The 25,067-nt window shown below is 41.0% G+C and overlaps 1 protein-coding gene across 1 annotated transcript in view; it reads left to right on the top strand.

Annotated features, from left to right (window-relative positions):
- The window catches only part of LMO7 (LIM domain 7), a 40,956-nt gene that overhangs the window by 6,231 nt on the left and 9,658 nt on the right, over window positions 1-25,067 (top strand). Inside the window, exons 8-22 of the mRNA XM_088540302.1 lie at window positions 528-557; window positions 2,771-2,888; window positions 4,267-4,409; window positions 5,683-6,079; window positions 6,859-7,173; window positions 10,104-10,218; window positions 15,293-15,454; window positions 16,748-16,932; window positions 17,354-17,414; window positions 18,402-18,458; window positions 18,615-18,656; window positions 20,508-20,533; window positions 20,844-20,948; window positions 22,639-22,731; window positions 24,124-24,455. Coding sequence (XP_088396428.1) covers window positions 528-557; window positions 2,771-2,888; window positions 4,267-4,409; window positions 5,683-6,079; window positions 6,859-7,173; window positions 10,104-10,218; window positions 15,293-15,454; window positions 16,748-16,932; window positions 17,354-17,414; window positions 18,402-18,458; window positions 18,615-18,656; window positions 20,508-20,533; window positions 20,844-20,948; window positions 22,639-22,731; window positions 24,124-24,455 — 2,181 coding nt within the window. The remainder of the gene's footprint in view (window positions 1-527; window positions 558-2,770; window positions 2,889-4,266; window positions 4,410-5,682; window positions 6,080-6,858; window positions 7,174-10,103; window positions 10,219-15,292; window positions 15,455-16,747; window positions 16,933-17,353; window positions 17,415-18,401; window positions 18,459-18,614; window positions 18,657-20,507; window positions 20,534-20,843; window positions 20,949-22,638; window positions 22,732-24,123; window positions 24,456-25,067) is intronic.

Genomic DNA, 25,067 nt, shown 5'->3' with positions numbered 1-25,067 from the left:
CCTTTTGGATCCCATTGGATGTATATGGGTCTCTGCTTAATGCCCTCAACTTGTATATAGAGCCCTTTTGTGCTTATGCATTCCATGTGTTATTTTCATTTAGTTGGGTGAATTAACTTGATGAGAAAAACACTTTTGAGACCCTGGCTTCTTGTTGGGACAGAAGTTGGCTTTAATTTCCTGAAATAAGTATCTTCTGAGCTTCATGCTTCCTACCCCTGGACTAAGTGATGTGGCCTTCCTACAAGGTCCTATTCATGCAGTGTTTCTAAACCTAGAAGGACGGGAAACATCAAGGGCAGCCTTCTTTTGCCAGGGTTTTCTTGCCCCACATGCACATCATGCAGGTGCTGATGTGTTTCTGACTGGTGTCAGGTCTCCACGTGCTGTTCTGTGCTGGCTGCTCCTCAACCGCTTCGAGTTCCCCTGTCCCCGTGAGGGCTGCTGTACCGATTGTGTTAATGTTGTTGTGTATATCAAGCAAGACACTGAATCTCTTCTGTTCTTTTTGGTTTCTGCTTTCTCAGACTGTTTCAAAAGCTTTCTGATGAGCAGGGGTAAGTTTTATAAAAGCTTGGAAGTTCTGAACGCTGTTTTTGCCTGTTTAAGTTCTCGTGCATGCACAGTAGCTACAAAGTATGGCTCAAAGCAACTTGTGCATGCTGCTTTGTTCTGTGCATGGGCAGTTCACATAGCAAATGTAAGAAACCCAAAGCTGCACGTTTGGCAAAAGGTCCCAGTGGCATCTGGAATATATAAGTTATGGTTCCAGTTATCAGGTGTTTCGAATATTGTCTCTTCCTGCTACTGAAGTGCTGTACTTGGAGTTCTGTCTTTAAAATTAGGCTTTAAAAGAAACAGAAATAGAAAGGAAGATTAGTAAATATTTAATCATCTTCCAGTTAGAATTCTGGATGAATTCTGAATTAATGACATGCATATTTATGATGGAAATTACATCAAGGTATGTCATTTTTTGAACTAGGACAGATGGAAATAGTAACAATTTTGAGAGTTCAAATTAATGTTGAAAAGCTTAACTTGGCAGTTGTTACTTTGTATTTAATGTTTCTGCTCTGAAACTAACACCAACTTTAGAGTTTAATTGGAGCTCTTAGTAACTCTTTGATTAAGAGGAGCATAGAGGGTGGCAGTTGAACAGAGATTAAAAAAAGCCCCATGGCAGGAGTTCTCAGGGTTATTCTGCTCTGGTTTCTGTTAAAAGTACTGAGCCTTATGGATATTTTATGGTTATCTTATGTACTCTATTTTTTTGAGTGCAGAGAGGTAAACACATTTACCTGCCAGTTAGGGCCATATTAACTTTTGTCTCGAATAGAATCTGTTGTAGCCGAAAGATGTATTTTTTTGTTTATTATCTGACAGCATTTCACATTTGTGTTCTAGCTTTTATTTTCCCTTGGTCACTCTTTGAAATCAATTATATAATCTCTCACCTTTATTTTATTATTGTTACCCTGAGGCAAAACCCTGCACATGATTGAATATTGCCAGAGGAAGCAAGAAATGTGGGTGTTTTGTGAAGAGGCTAAATGTTAGAGGAGGGGGACTTGGAAAACTTGAGATGAAGCCTAAGCCTACATTTAAAATGAACATACTCCTTGGTGCTTTTTTAGGATATACTGTTTGTAAGTCTAGATTAAAGTCAACAGCAAGAAAAGGGAACTCTAGTCATTCAAGTTTGCTTGAACAAATCTGGAATGATTCTGATACTTAAGTACAGTTTTGTTACCTGGAACTGTTTTTACATATGTTGCAACTTAACCATAAAAAGGAGGAAAGGATAGCAAACTGCTTAAGAGTTTCTGCAATAGTGACCATGGGATTTTTGTTAAATCTGGCATTCTTCCCATTCAAAAAATAAACAACTGAGCAGGAATAATGAGTTACTGCCTTAGCCCTTCTTTCTAGAGGCCAGAGTCCAAAGTCTTCTGTTACCAGTGAAAGTAAGTTGGGCCTCTTGGGAGGAAGTTAAAGAAACTGGCTTGTGAGTTAAGAGCTGTCTTAGTATGCAAGAGATTAGTTAAATACCCTGTCTGCAGCAGTTTGGTTTTGACCTGATTTTTCCATTATACCAGATCAGTGGGAATGTGGGAAAAGGAAAGGAGGAAAAGGGAGTTTTGAGAAATTTGTGTGAAGGGGAGCTAGTAAGTGGACTGTCATGGGGGTATCTGTGGAGGAATCGGTGAGAAGGTGGTGATGTTCTATCCTGACTTGGTCTGGAAGTGGCAGGGAGGCTTGGAGAGGTGCAGAGCAGGTGTGTGAGACTGAGGGTATGAATGAAGTGGCCACTTAATAGGGACCGAAACTTGGGTTTTAGAGGTGTGTTTCACTAAGAAAGTGTAAAATGATGCTGGGGCTTCTAATGGAGAGAACAAATGAGCGAGAATTCAGACTTGAGGGGAACAGAGAAGCCTTTCAGGTAAAAGAAATTAGGTAGATGAATCAATAAATACTAACAAGTTTAAGCAGAAGTCTTAGTCAAACATGAGAAGCTCAATGTGACGATCAGCGTGAATTCACTGCAGTGCTGTGGAAGCAGCTGATTCTTCCCTTTCCCTGACTATATTTGTTCAAATACATTACTGCTGTAGCAGGCTTGCTCAACTGTCTGCTCATGTGTACCCTGCTTTGTTTCTAATTAACACTTTAGAGAGCTTATTAGTACTAACGCTAATCCCTCTCGAAGGATCGCTTGTGTGAACGATGGCTAATATGTAGAAAAGCTGAATACCCTTTCTCCTTTTAGGAGCAAGTCTTTGAACGACGTCAGTGCAGAGGAATTGCAGTCATTGCGCAAAATCCGCTACGAAGAGCTCCAGAAGATAAAAAGCCAGATGCAAGAACAAGATCTTCAGTGGCAAGAAGTAAATACTCCTTTTCACTCCTGCTCTCACCTGTCGTGCCGAAGGACTTGAGCGCTGCTGGTAGTCAGCACCCCTAGAGAACAAAGTATTTTGGGTGTACTCAGTGGTGTTGGTGGCTGGGGTCTAAAATGATCCATTTCACACAGCTGCTGGTGATTTCGGGAGCATGGAGCTGAGGTTACTTTATAAATTATCAAAAGTATTTGATTAATGTTACAATATATGTATGTGTTTTACAGTAGCAACATAAAACCTTCAGAATTGATTTCTGTAGCCATGAAGACAAGTTAGGGTATAGTTTCATGTGAAATTTGAAATTTCTGAGTTCATTCTTTTGAAAAGATGGGAATGCCCAAGTATTTGGTTATGCAGGGAAACACGGGGGAGGGAAATAATATATTCACATGTAAATTCCGGAGACCTCAGAACCAGCTCCATTAACTTTGTCTCCAAACTGAGTTGGAAAACAGATATTGTAGCCTTCAACTTCTTCATAACATTATCTGAAGATCTTTTTTATTAAAATCCCTCATTTGTGAGGATTAAAAATGACTTGTTCAATGCTCGGTTGCTAATTGTCTAAGCAATGTGTAGCTGTTGAATTCATGTTAGAAGTGATAGTCAGTACTTATCTTAAAGCTGCTCTGGTGTTTCATAGAGAAAGTTGCCAGCAGACATTGTGGTTTTACAGAAATAAAGAAAATAGATGTGGATCATAGGTTTTGAGTTTAGAATTTAAATCATGGTTATTCTCAAGCTGACACATCAGTCTGACGTACTAGTGATTGGAAAAAAAGAAAAGGGAGAGGGGACTCCAAAACCAATGACAAATTCCCATGGCATTTGTGTTGATTTTAGTTCTCTGTCATTACACGAGGTATTCTGAAATAAAACTGCAAATCATAGAATCATAGAATGGTTGAGGTTGGAAGGGACCTCTAGAGGCCATCTAGTCCAACCCCCGCCCTGTGCACATGCAGGGACACCTAGAGCACGTGGCACAGGACTGCGTCCAAGCAGGTTTGGAAGATCTCCAGAGAAGGAGACTCCACAACGTCCCTGGGCAGCCTGTTCCAGTACTCTGTTACCCTCGCTGTTAAGAAATTTTTCCTTAAGTTTGTGAAGAAATACAAGACAGAAGGCTTTTAGTACAGTAATTATGCTTATTAACTTTAACAGGTAGCAGGCCTATAACCTCTGACTGAAAGACAAGAACACCTTTATCATTTAGGGGGAAGATGCATTAAAAATGGCCTTGATGCAGATGTGCCGGTCAAATAAGGACACTGGCGTTCAGGCAGCATCTAATGGGATGTCTATGAGGGTGCAAGAGGTCTTGAGAAAATCTGATGTTTGTCCATTCATGTAATTCTCTCAGGATCTAGCAAAATGGAAGAATCGTAGAAAGAGCTTCACTTCTGAACTGCAAAAGAAAAAGGAAGAGAGAGAAGAAATACAACGGCGAGCCTCTGAGACTTCTGGAAGAACTAGCAAGTCACTGAAAGAAATGCAGGAGGAGAGGTAAGGAACTGACTGAAACATGATGTTTAGTACTTAAATTCTCATCATTTCTGATTTCTTTAATTCTGGAGAAGTTTCTACTGGCAAATTGCAATTCTTTCTGCAGAAAGCTAAATTTTAGCACTAAATTATAGTGTAGAAAGCTAAGTAATTGAAGGGCAGGGCATGGTCCACAAGCACATTGTTTTTGGAGGTTGTCAAACACTTTTGTAGTGTAAAAGTTATTTTACTGAACTAAGTGCGAGTAAATGTATTGAAGCCAGTATTTGTATTCACTTTAAACAGGTTAAAATAATAGAGTATTAATCTGTATAATTGCCTTTCTAATTCTCAGTTTAATCAACTATATCTCTTTGCTCTAATATTGTATTTGCTGTTCTTCTAGCAACTGTGGGTAAGTGCAACCAGAATCTTGTGCATATCCCAGAACTGTGAACTTTTGCTTGATTTCCACTGTATTTCCAGCTGCTCCCTTTGGTATTTACAGAACAAGATTGCCAAGATTCTCTAAGGAGTAAAAGAGTAAATTTTGTAACATGATACCATTTGTCCTCCTGACAACCTTTTTTCTTCATTTTAACTTAAGTGAGTTGAATGGGCTAAAAGGTTATGCATATAGCATCTATTTGTAAATGAGGATACAAATTGTTTGAATTGCTACAAGTTGCTTGAATAACGCTATGGGTACAGCTTATATAGAATGACCGATATTGCCAACACCTAAAGAATGATGTGCTAAAGATTATTTTTGTTTCTATATGACTAAGAAATATGTAGTAAAAAAAGAAACAAAAACAAAGCTAAAACACTCTAGGACATCTTTTCATTTGTTATCTAAAGTTCCATATCACGTTCTCATAGAGTAGAGATGCCAGCAAAGCCACGGAGTTCAGGTGATATTATGTGGCCTCCTTCCTCCAACTCTTTCCTCAATAAAAGCTGAATATCTGAAGATGAGTAGCTGAATGGCTGTATCATTTTCTTGGTGATGAGTTATTTTGACCTGGTGGCAAGCTGATAATGACTGCAGTATGCTTGAGTGTTATTAGGAGTGTCAATACAGAAGCAGGGCAAAAATAAGGCAGATTAAAAAAATATACTAAAATGATGTAATTTTTTCTTTTAAGAGACAGATAAAAGAGTTTCTAAAGTCATTCCTTCTAAAACAGCTCCTATGTTTATGCTGCCTTGGTCTTCCAGTAGTTGAAATGCTCGGGGCCCACCTGTTCATGGCCTTGCTCGGCTGGTAGGTTGACACATCCTGTCTCCGTAGGGAGCTCAGAGACCAAGAGAGCCACGGGCAGCCGAAGCTGGACCGCAGATGGACGTACTCGCTGAACGACGACGTGTTCGGCGACGAGCACGCGCCCTCCGCGGAGCCGGCAGCGAAAGATCCCCTCTCTGAAAGAGCGGCCTCCCCCGGCGCCAGGGCTCCGCAGAGCGCGCCGGGCGGCAGCGCGGCGGCCGCCACACGAGGAGCTGCGCCCCAGAGCCTGCCCCAGGAGCGGAGCGCGGCGCCTTTGTCCGCTCAAACTGGGTCAGCTCGGGTTTCAGCCTCCCTCCCGAGGAGCTACCAGAAAACCGATACCTCCAGGTTAACATCTGTGGTTACGCCAAGACCCTTCGGGGTCCACTCGAGAGGAATCTCATCACTTCCCCGCTCGTTCACGGTAAAATTCTGCTTAGCTCCTGGCGTTTGGGAATGTTGCTGTCTTGGATACGTGGTCAGACTGTGGACTTCCATTTATTGCTTTTTTTTTTTTTTTTTTTTTTTTTTTTTTTTTTTTTTTTTTTTTTTTTTTTTTTTTTAAGAATCATGTGCTTCTTTAATGAAGGCTGTGTTACCAGAGTAGGCAATTCCGTCAGAGAAAGGAAAGGAGACACCTAAAGCAATGACAGAATTGCCTGCTGTTTTGCTACCATTTTAAAGGTAGCTCTTAAAAGAAGTTTAAATATATTTAGCAGAGTAATCTTTGCAGTAAGTTTCCCAGGTGCTACCTATCAGAAAACCAGGCTTTATCAAATATAATTGTCTTAAATTATTGTAATCAAATATTAAAGACAAATTTCCAGGTGGTGTAGATTTCCTCTGCAGCTTCTATAGTACTGAAGAACAGAAATTGCCTCTTTTTTTCTTCTCCCTTGTGATATAGATCTTTGTAGCTTTTTCATTAATCCCTAGTTGGCTCAGTTCTATAAGGGGTAAGAATGTGAATCCTTCTAAGCATATGACTTTTAACACATTTAATAATCTTGCATTATATGTTAGCATGCATTTCAAGGAATAAACTTCTTGCTCTTTTTTTCAAATGAATAGTTAATGATGGGTATAGTGACCAGAACTTGCATGAAAAGGAGAGACTTATTTTGTGTTAAATATTTAGGCTGCTGAAAAATTAAGGATTTTTTTCTATTAAATACACTTACCAAATTGTCATTTTTGTCCTAGATGGATGATACTCAGAAATTAAATGGAGAAGTAGAAAAAACTAAGAGAACACAAACTTTGTTCCCTAGCAGTTCATTTTCACAACCAGACTCAGCACACCCTCTTTCCACAAGTGCACTCCAAGGCAAAGGTGAGGAGGAGGAGGAGAATGAAGGTGTTAACACAACCCCTGCTCCTATATCTGTTAAATCCCAAGACCAAGATGCTGGAAGCTATATTCTTAAATCAGACTATTGTTCTCCTCCTGATTCTGTTTCACTTGCATCTCCCGCAGTAAATGCGAGTCTGCCAGAGCCCGAGGATTCAAAAACGCAGGTAAGTGTGAAATTTGTCATTACTTAGTGTAACTCAGTGCAACGTAGGCTTAAAAAAAAGTACATATCACACTAGTGTTAAACAGCTCAGAGAACTGTTACTTTATAACAGATAATTTACAAGAAATAGGATACTGTTTCTTTTTCTGTATTCTCTGTACTGTGCTTGTGTGGTTTTTGTTGTTGTGTGTTTAATTCATTCTAAATGTTCAGTTTGGTACTTGTCAGCTTCATGTTACTCTCCAAATTAGCACACTGTTGGCAAAACCAGTTTTGTCAATTAGGTGAATAATCCAAGCTACTCGTCCCATCCGTTTGCACTTTCAAACTGGTGGCAGAAAATAAAGATCCGCTTTTTGAAAGCCAACCTTAAACAGTTAAATTTTCCTTTTATCTCTGCTATGAGATACTTTGAGATACTTTAGTTAATAATAATTGTCAAGATACTTTTCTTAAATTATTTGCCTACAATTATTTAGATTCAGTATTTTCACTAACAAATCACCATTTCTGTGTGTATCTGCTTATCTGCCAATTGGGCCTTTAGTGTTTCCTCAGAGCTCTGGAATCTTCCCATGCTGTTTCCTCCAGCTGATCTCATGTTTCAAAAGCTTAATAAATGAACAGCAGTAACTTTGCTGGTACCTTCCTGCAGTCACTAATGATGTTCATGCCCCTTGCTAGGTTAGAGTTGAATTCCTTGCATTCCTGGTGCTGCTGTGCAAATCATGGCAGTTGCTTGGCTGAGGTTCATAAAACCCTGGATGTTGATTTATGAAATAGCCTCATACACGAGTTGTTTTTGTGTTTTGTTAGTCACTTTGAACTGTTCTTGCCCCTGATCAACTATGGAAAAAAGAATGGATTTCAGATTAATATTCATGATATCTGAGGTACCTGACTAGCTACCAGAATGCAGTTACAGTAGTTTGTGGAAACTGTGGTTACTGTATAAGGAAAAAGTTTGTTTTTTTCCTGTGTTAGCATTTAGATAAACAAGTAGGGATTGTAAGCAGTGGAAAAATGAGATCACATGTGGATTCTTTTGTATCACTTCTGTATGAGTAAAATGAAAGCTAAATGTATCTTATCTCTAAGTGGTTTTGAGATTATAAATTATTGCTTCCAAGTGGGGAGTATGTTTATAAATATATATGCATGCATGCTTGTGGTATGCATCAGGCAACCTGTAATTCCTGTAACTTAAGGAATATAAGTTCCATCTGGCATGTTTGTAAACCATTGCTGTGCTTGAGGCATGTAGGTCACTAATTTCAGGGCAGTAATGCCAGGTGTGGTGGGTACTGAGTGTCTGAGAGGACCTGCCCAAATGAAGTTCAGTGCCCCAAGTAGCTTTACTCCTCTCCCAAAAGGTAGTTTTGAAGAGCTGGTTTGGGATGCTGGAAATGAAAATGAGTATGTTCCTGGAAATCATTATTAAGTTCCAAAGCTTTGGGATATACTCATGCATTGCATGCTATTAGTATGGTAACTTCTAACATTTGTCTTGCACCTAATGAGTTTCATTATATAGAATAAAAAATCACAGTATAGAGTTTGCAGTATAGAGTTTTTTGCAAGCTAATAGCTGTGGTTTGAAGTAATGACTTGATAGTTTTTTCCTTGTGCTGGGGCTGTGCAGTTTGCCAGGAACGTTGCCCTAACACAGGGAGAGCCTCTGGATGTTGCCCTGCGGAGTTGCCTTCACAGGTATCCCCTGCCCAGGTGTTGCCAAAGCCTTTGCCAGCTGCCACTGCCCTGAGGTGGTGGTTATAACCTTGCTGGTTATTTGTGAAACATCTTCTGGAGATGCCCCTTTCTTTCCTGGGACCAAAACCGAAGATATTGGGAACCAGCTTAAATATCTAAACTATTAAACATTTGAAGCTGGGGAAGATGAATCCCACCCTTTGGGAGGATCGGTTCACCAGGCCGCTGAAATTTAGACATGTACTGAATGTGCACATGAGCATGTTCAGTCTTTTCCATACATGCTTTTCTGCCTCTTGTCTGTTCTAACAGTGCTTGCAAAAAGTCATCATTTTTTTTTCCTGTTTATAAAATTTGTTTCATTGTGATTAAGTGAATATCATTTGGGTGTTTTAATTGCCATCTAAAGACTTTATATTAAAATGTTAATGTACATAACATGCTATATACATATAATATATTTTGACCTTGAAAGAGTTTCCAAATGCATTCCAAATCAAATATTCATCTAATTTTAAATAAAAATGTTAAGTCTCATTCTGGTTTTGAAAGCATCTTTGAAGTCCCTTGGAATGGAAAGTTAGCATGGGAAATAGCTGGATTCCAGCTAACTTGGTGATGAGCTTTAGAGTCTAAGGCTCCCACTGCAGAATTCACAGCAAGCTAGTAGTGTTTCACACGGTTAGGAAGATGACCGCTTATGCAAGTAAACATAGTTGCAGCACTGAGCCTGAATTTCTGTAGCATGTATAAGAATGAATAAGGTGAATTACTGTTATCAAGCATTTTGACCTTTCTATTTAACTGATGCTTTGTCAGTAGGCAGTAGACTTCCTAAATTCATTAGGATATTCATGACAACTTATTTAGGACTTTAGTTTCTTCAAATTCCATGTATGTTGTGGCATTGTTTTATGGTGAAATTAGAAAAAAAGTACAGCTGAGTGTGTGTGTGCATATGTGTATATGTGTGTGTGTGTATTTATATACAGGAAAAAACAGGAAAAATAATGTGATCTAAACATAAACCAAGAATGTACCTTTTTGAATTAAAAGCAACCTAGCTAGTTAGGAGTTCAGTCCTGTTTTCTCTGTAGAAGATGCGAATAGTAGATAATTAAAGTGCACATTGTGAGCAGCCTCACTTATTTAGAGGATAAACTTTCCCTCATTTAGATTCCTGCGATACCAGATACTGTAGTGTCATGTTTTATTTTTCAGGAGCAGTACAGTGAAATGAGAATCAGTATCAACCAGAGACCTGGCCACAGTCACAACTTAGGGTTTACAACAAACTGGAGTTCTTCAGGGGCCTTTGTACAGACAGTTGAAGAAGGTAAATGTTTGTTTAACTATACAAACCTATCTCCTTACTTAAGGAACATTTGCATATATTTCTATTTCTCTTGGGTAGAAAGTAGAAAAAATCTTGTTTGTTAATGCTGTTCTGTGAATTTCCATCTCCTGAAATGTGTTCAGTTTAGAAGCATTAAACAGCATTTCCTGAAGCAAGGACAGTTTTGTAACCAAAAGTATAAATGGGGTTACCCAAAGGTTTCCTGAAACTTTTACAGAGCAATAGTATGAGGTACCTACGGGGTGGGTGGGCTGGTTGGTTTTAACATGCAGGTTGTCCCTTTGGCCTTCGCTTTCATTTTCTATCGTCTGTAAAGACAGGCAGAGGAAACTTTGGATTTAGTATTTTCACTTCAATTCTTTCTTTCTTTTTCATGTTGGATTTTGGAGGCAATATTATAAAATTTCAGTGAAATTTTTGCAGATGTGTTAAAACCAAGGACAAATATGATCGTCTTGAAATTAAACTTATGCTTATTTCTAGCTTTTATAGTTTTTCTCAGACAAGCCAATTTTTTGTTGTTTTTGTTTTTTTAAAACAAGTATATAGTATATATTTTTGCATTCTGAACAGGCATCTTGCCCCAGCAATACCTAAATGATACTTATTTGTGCCCTTCCTTATAACTAACATAAGACTGTCCCAAGGAAAAGAGAAACCACTTTCAGTTTGTCATTAGGTGGTCCTAATTAGGTAGTCATTATGCTTTTCAGAAAGGAAAACAGTACATTTAGCATTATGTATTGAGCAGCCTTGCTTTTCATTTTGAAGCTGTTTTTTAGATCTCTCTTCTTTATAGCTGGATACTTTGTATAATTAGGTTGCAATGGCTAATTGCTTTCTCTGAAGAATAGCTTTGCATCTCTTCTCCCTGGTGGGAGGCCTCTGGCTGGCTTTGATACTTGGAGGCAAAGGACAGTTTCCTTGTGCTACCAACTGTAACTGAGAAACCTGAGAGCAGCCAGTGTTCCTGCCCGTCGCTCACCAGGGTCCAAAGGAGCTCCTGGCCTGGCCCTGCAGGGTGGCCCTGTCACTGTCGCCTTGACTGAGCTTTAATGCTTCCAAAGGAGAAGCATTAAACTGAGTGCTTGGGGTGGACTGCAGAGCATGCATTTGACATATTTTTGCCATAACTGGCTAATATGTCCTTATGCAGTCGCTGTAGCTTTATTTAGGGGTGGACAGTTTTCTGGAAGAGTAAGACAGACTTTCAGCTGGGCACTTCTGAGTGTTAGGGGTCTTTTTTTTGCTAAGAGTAAGTCTTAGGGTAGTTGAGGTGGGAAGAGACCTTGGGAGATGGCATAGACCAAACTCCCCTGCTCAAGGAATTGTTGCAGCTGAACTGGGACCTAATTGTTTAGGGTTTTACCCAGCTGGGTTTGGAAACCTCCAAGGATGGAGACTGCACAGTCTTTCTGGGCAACCTGCTCCAATGCTTAGTTTTCTTCCCAGTTAATTTTTTTTTTCCTTATATCCAGTCAGAACATCCCTTGTCTTAGTTTGATCATGGTGTTTTGTTTTCCTGTCATGAACCTTAATAAAAAGCAAGCTTTCCATTCTCAGCAACTTCCCCTTGGGTGCCAGGAGTGCTGTTGGCTCCTGAAGCTGTCCCTTCTCCAGGCTGAGCAAGAGTCTCTTGGCCTCTCTTCTCAGGGCAGATGCCCCAGCTTTGACCATCCTGCTGACCCTCAGCAGAATGTGCCTAGCTCTGCAATGCCCTTCCTGAACTAGGTGTCCCAGGCTGGGTGTTGTCCCCTTGACCATGCTCTGGTGGCACCCCAGCATGGCCCTCCTTGCTGCCAGGACATGTTGCTGCCTCACAATCAGCCCAGCACCAACCAAGGTGTCCCTGTCTGGCTTCCCTTGGGCTGCCCCAGTCTCTCCTGCCTCAGGAGTTAGTTTTTCCTGGGGCAGGACGTTGCATTTGTCCTTGTTCAATGTCATGAAGTTCCTGCTCTGAAGGGCAGCCCTGCCCTCCAGTCTGATGGGACTTGCAGACTTGTTGAGGGTGTGTTTCATCTCGTCCCCCTGGTCATGGATCACAGTGTCAAGACAGACACATCCCAGGATGCATCTCTGTAGAGCCTGGAGGCTCTAACCAACCTCCAGGTAGAACATGAACCATTAACTGCTACTCTTTGAGCCTGATAGTCCAGCCAGTTTTTCACCCATCTGGTTGTGCACCCATAACATCCTAATGTGGATACCAGGAGGACCTGTTGGAGGCCAGGTCAAAAGCCTTTCTAAAGCCAGGGAGGTAAATCCCCCACCTGCCTCATCCACAGATTTGGTCACTTCATTGCAGAAGACAACCAGGTGGTGTCAGCATGATTTATGATTGGTAAATCCATATGGACTATTTGAAATCACTATTCTTCCTCCTTCGTGAGTCCAGAAATGTCTTTCAGCAAGACATTTTGAGTCTTCCTTTCTATCTTACTTATCACTTACTATCTAAAAGAATATAGTGTTCAGCATTTTCTGCCTTTATGCTAAAAATTGCTCAGAAAAAATAGAAAAATCTTGACAAGGTTCTATCGGTTTCCCCACTCTTATGACAACTTTTTTCTTTATTTTGCACATCCTGTTTGGAGCTCCTGATGGAGATAGCATTGACATAGAGGAGTACACATTTGCCATCTAACACTTGCAGGCATACAAGACGTTCTCTGCCAAATAAATTTGGTCCATTTCCTTCATGTTTTGATTTTGATGTAAAAATCTGAGTTAATACTAATGCATGGTAGTACCAACAGGTAGGGATAGGGTACGAATAAATGGATATCTGTGGAAAGCCAGAGAGAGATGAGTGGGGTGTTTGTTTTTTAGTTTTAGGGTTTTTTAAAGAGAAAGCTTTGCTACTTTCAGGAAAACATATATTTAAAAAGTAACTGTTCTGTTTGTTTAATGGGAACTAAATCCTTTACATACACAAGAAGAAACTGTCACTAAGTCATGGTGGAGCTGGAGAGAGGATGAGGCCTGACACCAGTTTTAGGCATCTGAACAGCCTACTAGACTCTGTAGGAGCCTCTTTTCCTTAGTGAAACCCAAGGTGCTTTGAAGGGTGAAGCATCCCTCTGGTATAGATGCTCAGAACTGCATTCTGGAAAGGCCCCGTCATTCGTTACGGAGGCAATATAGGAAGGCACGCCAAGTTTGGGGCCAAAAATGGTGGTGTAAGGTCTCTGTGTGTGCAAGGTCTACATGTGGAGACGGCAGCTGTTCATTCGAGTGCGTGGTTGGGATAGGTTTTGTGGTGTGATGCTATGGAGGAGGCGTGCAATCTGAAATCCCCTTCCTTCCCTACAACCTGAGTTGGGAGCCCTTCTCCCTGCCCCACCGTGTGCCTCGTGTGACTGCTGAGGCACCGTTCTCACCCCACAGCACAACCTCAGCCACTGGAACCAAGCTGTTTGAGTGAAATGAGCACCGACGTTTTTGTTTCCTAGGGTCCATTCCATGTCACAACTTCGTCTGCCCTCTTTCCTTGAGCCAGAAGTAGTCCCTTTAGTGCCTTACCATAAGCATAAAGTTTAGTTAATTGGAGATCAAACTAAATCAGTTCCAAATGTGCTCTATGTATTTTTGAAAATAGTACTTCCCCTTTGGCCTTCAATTCTATTCATTTTTATTGCATCATCTCTGCTCTAAAGAGGTACAAGTCCTTCCCATTCCACCATTGCACAGGCCTTTATTTCCTCAAAATAAAATCTCTATTTTTTTCTCCAATAAGATTGTTTGAAATTGGTATATTTTGAAAGTTTGCTGTTCAGCGCTACTGGAGCTTTCAGTCTGTACTTTCAAAAAAAAAAAAAAAAAATGTAGAACATGGTGCTTAACATGTCACTGTGGTTTTGCTTTGTGAACTATGAAATGGTTTGTAGGAGCATTAGGAAGCCTAGCCTTTCTTCATTTCTTAACTTCCTGGGGTGCCAGGAATATTAAAATCTGTCTGAATCCTCAGCAGATGATCCAGGCTTCTAATAACATTTTTCTAGTGAGTCAGAACAAGGTCAGACGAATCATGAGGGGTCTAAATTCCTCTCTCATGTTTGTCCACGCTTGTTTCTGATAATGTAATACAGCAGTGTCCTTGGTATATTTTAAATAAGGTGTATGGATTCATTCCTCTTTGGAAAAAGCTTGCATTGTTATACAAGTTGGTCTGACTTTTAACTTATTTCATGTGTTGTTTTTATTATTCTGCTAAGGAAGAGTAATGCTAATGGAAATATCCTTCAGATACAATTCATGCATGAAATCTTACTGAAGTCTGGTGGTCTCAGTATTCTGAATTAAAAAAAAAAAAAAAAGTTTAGTAACTATCTCTACATGCTGACCGTCTTTACACCAGGGGGATAACCTGCCAGTGCGTAGCAATAAATGAGGGGGGAAAAAAAAAAGTGAAGTACAGGATGTCTTGTGAAATGTATGTGGAATTCAAAGTCCAAGCTGCAATAAAATTTGTTCTCCACTGAGTTCTAGCTACCAACAAATAAATAGAGGGAAGTCTAATGATATGGCACACAACAATATCTTGAGCGAGTTCCATCTTCAGTTGATTCAGAGCTAACGATCTATTTTAAGAAAGCAATGGAGCAGGGTATTTGTGTCAGCAGAGCCCTGAAAGTAAATAAGAAAGACAGTTTATACTGGAGCTAACAAAGTAGAGTCTATTTTTCAGACAAACAAGAGGATTACCCAAACATTGGCTGGGTTTCAGGTAGCGTTGGCCACAGACACTGTGAGGCTGCCCTTTTCTCACTGTTCCAGACTATAAAGGTGAGTTAGTGAAGGCAGGAGTAGGCACGCCAGGGCCCATTTATTAAACGAGCTCAGACAGCGTGTGAATATTTGCAAATCCAAAAGCCTCTGAAGCTTCTGCCACTTTTTCATGAGGCTAATATTGAACATTATCTTGGTAGTAACAGAGTTTACTGGCTTTAAACACAGCGCAGTAAACTTTTTAAATTTTTTGCACTTTTTTTTTCCTCCCCTTCCCAACTGAGAGAAAAATAATTGTGAACAGAGACATAACTTTTCCCTGCAGGTAGCCCTGCAGCACTAGGCCAGCTGCATGTAGATGATGAGATCATTGCTATCAATGGCGCAAAGGTTTCCCACATGGACTATAGTCAGTGGGAAGAAGCCATCGCCAGAGCACTAGAAACTGGAAACCTGGTCATGGATGTCAGACGATATGGAAAGAATGGTGAGTTCCTCTGCAGGGCAGATACCTGTGCTCTGTAAGGCAAATAAGCTGTGTCTCTGTGGTGTGTGACAGCCCAGAGTCCTTATTTCCCTTACAGGAGTAGCATGTATCTGAGCTAAGTAGTTTGCTAGTGCTTGTTGCATTTTAACACAACTCAGCTGTTTTTTTTCTTTAACTGCTTCTGCATTACATGTGTCTTCACACAAGTGAGTCTTGTTGAGCTTTAAACTACTGACCTCTCCTATGCTCTGGCCTGTGCTGAAAGAAGGCACGGCTAAATTGTGCTACCGGTGCACAAGGGAACAGGAAATACTTCTCCTGCTACACCACCCAAAGGAAATAGGGTCCTTCCCTAGAGGACAGTAATTCTTGAACAACTCTATTCCTCCCCTCCTTTCTTGAGGGAATGAGGATCTCGTGACCTTTCTTCTAGGAAAGGGTGTTGGCGGCCAACAAGCTTGTAGTTGGAGTAGCTCCTCCTGCCCTTTGATTTTGACCACTGACCCAAGTACCGTGATGCCGTAACCTCTCAGTACGGTACTGCGCACTCGGGTGAGTGAGGACTCCCATCCTGGCTGAAGGCCTCATCGCGACCCCAGCCACGGCCTGGGGTGCATCAGGGACCCCTTCGTAGTCACGTTTGCCAGCGTTCCAAGTGTGACCAATGAGTTCCTTCAGAATATAATGACATGCAGTTATTTTAGTGGGAGATAGGTAGAATAGGGTATCAGGAAGTAGAAATAACAGTAGGGTGAGGAAGAGAGGGCACAGGTGAAGACTGAAGTTAGTCTGAAGAGTGGTGGTGGTGGTAGGATTGAGCTCATGACTTGTTGTCCCCTCATTTTGCCAGTTCAGTTCGGACAGCCTTTTTTGGCCTTTCCTGGGTAGTGTGGACATGAAAGACACCTTTTTCCCTCAATATTCTCTATTTCAAAATGTACCTTGTGTGAACTGAAGTTGGGAGCATTTTCTTGTTTCTTTTACTAATGGAATAATTTTCAATAACTACTAACTCTTGGTAATGGTGAGCAGCAGCAGTCTGTCAGCAATGTCTCTTGGTCAACTTCTATCCAGCTTTGACTAACCCATGTATTTTTGGGGAAGGCGGTCTGCTCATAAAAGCCCCTTTTTCTGTCTTTGCAAATTCTACCTGATTTGTACGTCTCTGTCTTTTGTTATGTGTCTTTTTGTTTTGTTTTCTGTGTTTGTATTATTTGAATGTTTTCTCTAACTCTTGTTCTGTTCTTTGAATTACTGTCTATGTTAATTTCTTGATCTCCACATACCAAAAAGATTGGGGCACAGACCAGCCTTCCCTGCCACATGTAAAGCATAAAATCCTCAATCTCACCAGTATGGCTACCAACATTATAGGTACATCTGAAAATAAATGGATTGATGCAACTTCTGGAGAACAAGTTTCAAACACTTCAACTGTATCCCCAAAAAGAGACTTCTCCAGCAGCCTTCAAAGTCCTGTGAGTTTGTTTAAAGGGTCATGGTATTTGTGGGGGAAGAAAAAAGCCAAGATTTAAGGCTCTAGAAGAGGGGAACAGGGAGACGATGATGCAATTGCTTAAATCCTCTAGTTTGTTGTTTTTGTGCTTATTTATAAGGAATTAATAGTTCTGCAGTATGCAAATAGATGAAACTATTAAGGTAAATAAAAGATGACTACTGTCTGTTCATGAATATAGGCTAAGTATTAACATATCTGCAGGCTGTGTTTTGGCTAAGTGGAAGTAAGGTATCTTTTTAAACAACCATTATTAGCTGAGATTCAGGTTGTAGTCTGGAGGAATGGAAGGTGTGCATGCTTTCAAGTTACTTGCAAATAACTTGCTACGTGCCAAGAAGGTGGGAGAATTACATCAGCTTCTGTTCTTTTCTGTTTTTCAGGATGCAGACGCAAAACTGATAAATGGGATGCAAGGAGACCTTGGCCCTAACGAACAAAGAGGTAAAGTGCCTTTGGTTTCATCTGCTAATTGCACGGGTTTGGAACAAGCATAGGTACTAAACCTGTAACAACCATGAGCTCTTTATAGAGCGGGCTCAGTGAGAGGGTAGTGACCCGCAAGGCAGACAGGGATCACAGGGATGGAATTGCAGCCAGGCCGGGGGTGGGTTCATTCCGTGGTGCACGAGGCAGGCAGGGAGCTGACAAAAGCAGTAATGAATCCCCTGCCTTAGCACTAGTGCCTGTAAATTTACTGTGGAATAGGGATGAAAGCTGTGGAGGGCACGGAGTTCATTACAGCTGCCACAGTGCTCCGTAGAGACCGAGTCAGCGTGTCAATCTGTTTATCTGGGAAAATTAGTATTCAACTTTTTTCAAATTCCAGTGTGGGGATTATTTTTGTTTGTTTTGTTAACTTTTATTCCTGGAGAAAATACTGATGGTTTGTGGTATGACAAATTATTCATGATGCTATGAACAAATCTAGCCTTACTTGATGTCAGAGAGAGAAAGCAGGTATGTTGACTTCCTCATGCAACAGTAACCCTAAGAGGGAACTTCTTATTTTATCTTGCATACGCTTGGTGGTTTATGAAGGAGCTTCCGCTAAGGGGTCTGTTGCCCTCTGGAAATGCCTTGCTGCTGACTTTGGATGGAGCCTGTTGTGAGCAGCCTCCTCATTTGGTATCTCCAAGGGGCTTAATTTGGGCAGGAGGAGCCTTGAGTCCTTGTGGGACCCTTGTCCTGTTGTCCTAGTTGGACAGTGTTAGTGCCAGTGTGAAATACTAACCAGTATATAGTGTAACCTACTAAAAACTATTTCTTGTTATGAAAGATCAGGGTTCCTCTGTGCTCCAGGTGTTTTGAAGTGCCAGTGCTGTAGATCAGAGGTCTAACAAATGTTGCTTGTTATCCAGTGGTGGTGATAACTTAGGAGAAGACAGCACCTCGTTGACTTGTTCGTATTCTTTGTATTTTTTCAAATAGCATCTGAACCTATTTCTTTGAAAAACTTAAAAAGACGGTCACAATTTTTTGAGCAAGGTAAAACCAAGAGTTAATATCTCATGTACTTCCCATGAAATTCCTGCTGCTGCTCACTCTTCCTAACAAGGCTCTGGTGCTGGGGATCGTGCCACTTCAGCATTGCTTGATGCAATTTTGATAAAGCAACGTAATTCATTTCCCTTCTTTCCCCAGGGTCATCAGGTTATTCTTACAATTCATGGGTCTACCTTTGTGGTAATGGGACTTTGTGTGTTCTCTTATATCTGAAGCTTTTTAAATCTCTTACATGTTTTTTGAGCTTTTTCATTTCTTTTTTTTTTTTTTTTTTTTTTTTGCCCACTGGGTAGGAGCAAGAAATGCAGCACTCTGTTCAACTTTGCTACTACCTACAAACCAGAAAAATAGAAAAATGCTGACCATTCCAGCAGAGGCTTAGTGCAGAATTCAGAGATATTGATAAAATATTTAACAGCAAATTGGAATTTATTTGGAGTTGCAACTCTGTACTTCAATCCAGTTTGACCAAGTGCAGCAAGTGGCTGCTCTGTTATGTGGTAATGTCACTAGATTTCAAGGAAACCAATATAAATTTTGATTGAAATATGTTATTTTTAAAGACCAAATAAGGCACTCAACTTTGGTTTTGTAGGTTGCTGTTTGGTGTTCTGCATGTCACGACTGCCATGCTCACATGCTTCCACTACTGCTCTATGTCTAATGCTGTCTTCAGGTCACGTGTGCTTTGCTCTTTGGCTGTGGCCTGTAAGAGTGAAATTCTGGCCCACTGGAAGCCCTGTGTGAATTTTGCCAGTGATTTTAGTGGAGCCAGGGCTTGTCCTCCATGGTGATGGCTTCCTTTATTCCTTTTTTTTTCCTTTTATTTCTCAAGAAGCGATATGTGAAATGCCCAAGCTTCAATCTGTGTTTATGGTTCTGTTTGCTTTCAAATATTTCCCCTATATTTGTATCTGTAATGTTGTTTGGGGGAGTGAGGTTGCTGGGTTTTTTTGCTTGATCGGATATTTAAAGACTTGTTATGAATTTGTTTTATTTCTTAGTTATATAGTAATATTTAAAGCATTTGACTTTTGCTTGAGGGGAAAAGGAGGACACCTTTTTAGACTGTTCATTCAGTGCATCTTGGTGCTTTTTCAACCTCTGACACCTTGATGCTACAGGAGAATGACAGATGGCTCTTCTGGAATATGTGTAGGCCGGCATAAATGCCTGGGCTGAGGAGAGGAGGCAGTGAGATGTCTGTTTCCTCTGCTGCTCCTCAGCATCCCCTGGGGCAGTTGCACAGGGGATCGATTCCAGTTGCCACTGTGGCTCTTCCAGCCTGATAATGAAGAGAAAACTCTGCATAAGTAGATCAGGCCACTGACCTGTGATTTTCCGGGTGCCTTTTTGGTCCAAAATCTCACCTCCCTCAGGTTCCTCTGCTCGTACTGTGAGGAAATGTTTCAACTCTTGCTGTTGCGTGAGTTGGGGCTGAGTAACAAGTTCACTAGCAACAAACAAAAATAAAGACGTAAGATGATGTTTAGGAAAAGATTACACTTAAATTTGTACTTGCCCCTATCTTACCAAATTTTATTTTGTTAGCATAACACGTGTCGTAGGCTAAAAGCAAGCACGATGGCCCCAAATAGCACAGTTCAGGGGGAGCACTGACAGGCTCTAATGCCTTTGGGAGCAGGAAAGGAGGACAGTGGTCAGGGAAGATGTGGTGTTTTGTGGAGAAGTCGCCCGTGGAAGTCTGTTGCTGTTGGTTCATGTGCTGAGCACAGCGAGGCCGCGGGAAGGCCCCAGCCAGCAGCCTCTGCTGCTGCCGCCGGAGCTGGCGCTCGCCGCGGGCCCCGAGAGCAGGTCAGGCTTCGTGGCAGCCGCACGCGGCGGCTGGAGGCACCTGCTGAGTTCTGCCCTCCAGTAAAGCAAGGAGGGTCAGATGCAAGCATGCCTTGCACAAGAAGCAAACATTAGTCTGAAGTTAAGACTCTCCACATTGAAATAAGTCTTGGAGTAACAAACAGAGTTCTAACAGTTTCTGTTTTTTTCTTTGCATTCCTTTCCTATGGCCTGCAGGAGGTCCAGAGAATGCAATGCCTGATGTAAGTACTTTTTACAAGCTGCTTACTAGCTGTATAACTTTGGTGGTTGTAGGAAACCCTCAGCTTTGTATTGCTTTTTACAATTCTGATCAACTAACTCAAATGACTGACTAAACTTTTTTTGGTGTGTAAGAGAATGGGTGCATTTTGCCTCTTTGAAAAAAGTGGAGATTTAGGTGCTTGTCACTCTTAAGCGGTGCTCTTTGTAATGACTTTTATACTTTCCATTTTGTAGGAGGGTGCATTTTAAAATATAGAGTGGTAATTATGTGGGGAAAGATAAAAGTACCTGATTTCTGTGCAATTTTAGCTCCCGGTCCCATCTATTAGTGCGCCTACTCGTCGGGTTTGGGATCAAGAAGAAGAACGAAAACGACAGGAAAAATGGCAAAAGGAGCAGGAGCGTTTACTGCAGGTAAAGTTGATCCCCATAATCATGGGTGACATCCTTTGAGGCTAGTAACTGCAAGGGAAGAAAACCCTCCTCAATTCTTGGAACTGTTGTTGTCCCAAGAAGAGTTTCAGATAGTGCTGGGCAGAACAGAAATGCACAGGAGCAACTACCCAGCAAAAAGGGGGAAAGACACCAGGGAGTTTCATGAAATCAAAATCCAGGCTGCATGTTCACTGTAGGCAGAAATGCTCCACCATTGCAAGGCTGGTAGGATCTTACTCGCAATATAATTTAAAGGGTAAGCAGAAACCTAAGTGGCAGTGGTCTAGGCTTTTGAATTTTTTTTTAATTTTTTTTAAGAAAATTCTCTAGGGTGGGGTTTACCTTCTGTTCGAGGTGCCTTGGATAGATGCCTGTTACCATCCTGTTTATTGGTCACCCTAATTCCAAGGAGTTGAGCAAGCTTAAGCTGCTGACAGGCTTACCTTCTTCCCCAGTCTGCTGAAACTGGAGGGAACTGGAGGGAATGGGTGATGTGTGTTGCTTTAAGACAGTAGTTAAAAAATAAAAATAAATAAATAAAAATGTTCCATGGTTGAATGGGTCATGTTTTGATGAGCAGTGGTCATTGCTCTAAGACTTGGGTCTGCAAATAAAGCTCAAGTTAGTTATCTAAAGTTTGTTGGCCAACAAACTCTAAATGATGATGCCTTCAGATGTCAAAAACCTTTTAGGATGCAAATGTGTTAGCAACCCCATTGCTTATAGGATAGATTATTATTTTTTCTCATTCCTCTTAGCTTGTAAACTCTGCAAGGCTAGAGCTGAACTTACCTAAAGATGTGTGTGGTTATGTTTTGGGTCCTCTATTTGAAGCTTGGAGAGATGTCTTTAAAGAATACCATTTGTCTACCTTTTTCTTCTGAGAGTAGTCTCAGCCTTTTCCCATCATTTCTTTCTTTACTTTTCTTCTTGTCTTAAAGAAATAAACATGATCAGAGCAATAATGTTCCTTTTCTTCCTCATGAGCTCGATAATTTCTTCAAATAACAAAGAATATTTTTTTTTCTGTTTACTGCTAGCATCTTAGAAGGAATACTTTTGACATTGCTAAACATTTTGCTTTAGCCAAGAACTCAGTGGTGACTAAGCCCACTAAACCATTTATGCGTGCCTTGAGTAACGCCTTAAGACAGTGCATAGATTTCACACCAAATCCAGTCATAGGACAAATTCAGAGGTCCAGAAATTGGCTTTTGTTTAGATAAGCTTCCAAAAGATCAAGTGTTCTTGCTCAAACCAAATGATTGCTTCATATTTAACTCAGAGGGCACTTTGTGTTTATCTTACTACTGTGTCCAATTCCAAGTTAAACACAATTACTCTGTCTTTCAAGAAATACCTTACATAGCTGGGGTTTGTTCAAATGGAAACTAAACTGTAAGGCAGGGAGTGTAACAGATGTCAAGATGGTTGTTAGGAGACCCAGCATGTAAACCTGGATTCTGTGAAACCCATGACCAAATTTCTTTTGACTCCATTAGGGCCAGCATTTTGCTTGCTCATGCCAGACCCAGTGTCCTTGTGGAGCTCCAGCATGTTTTTACCACACCAATTTAAGCATATTAAATATGATACTCTTTATATTTTGATGCAAATAATGTCTTTCATAGTTCTTATGTGTGTGTCAACCTTTAATCTAACCTAACAGGAGAAATACCAACGGGAACAAGAAAAACTGAGAGAAGAATGGCTACGAGCTAAGCAGGAGGCAGAAAAAGAGAGCTCCAAATACCTAGATGAGGTAGGCTATGAATATGGCTTAACCTATAACAGTACAGTTCCATGGCTTTTTTATTTTTCTCTACTCTTATCACTAATAGTAGGGAAATAGTTTGCTATGTCATCTGTCTTCTCACTCTGGAAAATCAATACTTCTAAAATAAAAATATTGTCTGCGATTTGGCTGGATGCAGAGTCATAGGATGCAAAGATAAGGAAAGAGGAAATGGAATCTTCTGCAACCTGTTTTGCCTGATAGATTGGTTAAGTAACTGATACCAGAAGTAAGTTCACAAAACGTTATTACATATAGGATGTTATTGTAACCAGAATTAGAATGATTTGAACTCAGTGATACTTAACTCCTTGTGTTACCTACTGAATTTCTGCTCTCCTGCTTCAGCATTGCACCTATTCATAAATGCCTTCCTTGTAACTGTTATTCTATTCATCTCTGTGATAAATTTACATACTAAATGAACTTTGGCATGGCAGTGTTTCAAAATATTGAATGCATCTAGTTTCTGTAGCTGTCTACTTTTGTGATTGTTGCCTACAGGAAGATGAAAGTAGGTGTTTTTTTGTTTGTTTTTCTCCTTTATGAGGGAGATGTCTGAGATCTCTGTTGCTGTAAGAGATCGAGTGCTGCTTCAAGCGTTCTCGCTGCAGCAGTTAGGTTTATAGAGAGTCATGAACAAGATGACTCAAATATGAACCTTAGGACTTCAGTAAGAAACCTCTTCGATCTGTTAGAGGACTTTGCAGCAGAAGAATGCAAGACATGTCATCTTTCTAATCATTAAAATCAAACACCGAAACGGTCTTTAATTGACATACAGTATTGTTTCATGTCAATTAAAAGACATCTGGGCCACTCTCTTGTTTGAGAGAAGTGCCATATACTGGTAGGGCTGAGGCATGACATTTAGGTGCTTGAGGGATGCAGGAGAATGGGGTCCTTCTCCACATGAAAATCATATGGGATTCATTAGTCTGGTACATGCTTGGAGTAGTTCCCTTAAGTAGATCTCAGGTTTCTGAGTAAGAAGGGTAAGAAAAAACTTTGGTATGCATTGATTTTTATTATTGTGGGCGTCACAGAAGAGTTTGTTTACAGTGGAGATGTAAGTGGAGAAGAGCTGGCTTGAAAAGTGGTTATTAGATGTTTTAGAAGAACGTTTCACATGCTAGTGGACACATCAGCCCACAGAGCTAAATAAGTCTGCTTGAAATGAATGTATGAAATAAAGCTCTTGAATGTGCCTGTAGACATTCAAAAGATGAAACCGAACTATGCAGTGTGCATTGCACTGAGAATTTTGGTTTGATTTTTATTCTAGTCTCCTGTTACAGGATAAGCAACAAACTGCAGCTTTTCTCCCTCAGCACCATCTTTTCCCCCTTCCTGCTGCAGGAGCAGACTGTCCTGACTGCAGACACGGTGTCTGTCACTGCACGGGCCCCCTCAGCGTCCAGCTGGAGGGGGAGCCCCGGCCCGAACGCTCCTGACGACCCGGCCGCGGGCTCCCTGCTCCAGGAGGAGGACAAGGAGGAGCAGCGGAGGAGGCTCCAGGAGGAACAGCGGGCCCAGGAGGAAGCAGCTCTCCGTCTGCAGCAGGAAAGGGAGCTCCGGGAACGGGAGCTGGAGAGGCAGCGTAAAGAGCAGGAGCAGCAGCGTGCGGAGGAGCAGAGGTGGCACGAGGAGAGGCAGAGGGAAGCGTCAGCGGAGACTCCTCACTACCAAAGGTTGTCAAAGGGGATGTGCTCTCTTTCTATCTGCACAGAAATTCAAAGACATTCCTAAGCAAGTGCAGAAGTCCCAGATGCACTGGGAATTCCTCCCCCCTAATACTCCTTAGCCCACTTCATTGCAAACTGTTTTACCTTAGGCAAACCTGATTTATTTTGCCCTGCAATTGATTAGGAATAATTGCATGTGCTTCTTTCTAGTTTGCCACTAGAAGCTGTTTGGTGATAGCTTGAACTGCTACAGCCTCACTACAAATGCTATAAGTGCTGTACTGACATTTTATTGCTTAAATTATCCTGCTGAGACTACTCATCTCTTAAAAAGTATAAGTATTGGGTGTAAGGCAAACCCTTTCCTCAAGTATCAAGTGTTCTTTTAATCCACTTCTGCTGATTTTTCAACAGGAAACTGAGTATAAATGCAGTAATTGCAGCCAAATCAAAGATGACCTGAAGCGCTTACTGTGAAAATTTAGAGTTTCTGTATGAGATTGTAGATTGAAAGCCAGTTGTTCAACATTATAGGACTTTAGGAAGAAATAGATAGTTAACTGTTCTCCAGCAATTGCACGTCTGATTTCAAGAGATTTCTCTCCTTTTAGTTTGACA

The sequence above is a fragment of the Tinamus guttatus genome, unplaced genomic scaffold, assembly GCF_059628265.1.
Source record: "Tinamus guttatus ecotype Peru unplaced genomic scaffold, ASM5962826v1 Tinamus_guttatus_pri_ptg000058l, whole genome shotgun sequence".
Lineage (NCBI taxonomy): Eukaryota > Metazoa > Chordata > Aves > Tinamiformes > Tinamidae > Tinamus > Tinamus guttatus.
This window is presented reverse-complemented; position numbering and strand designations above follow the sequence as displayed.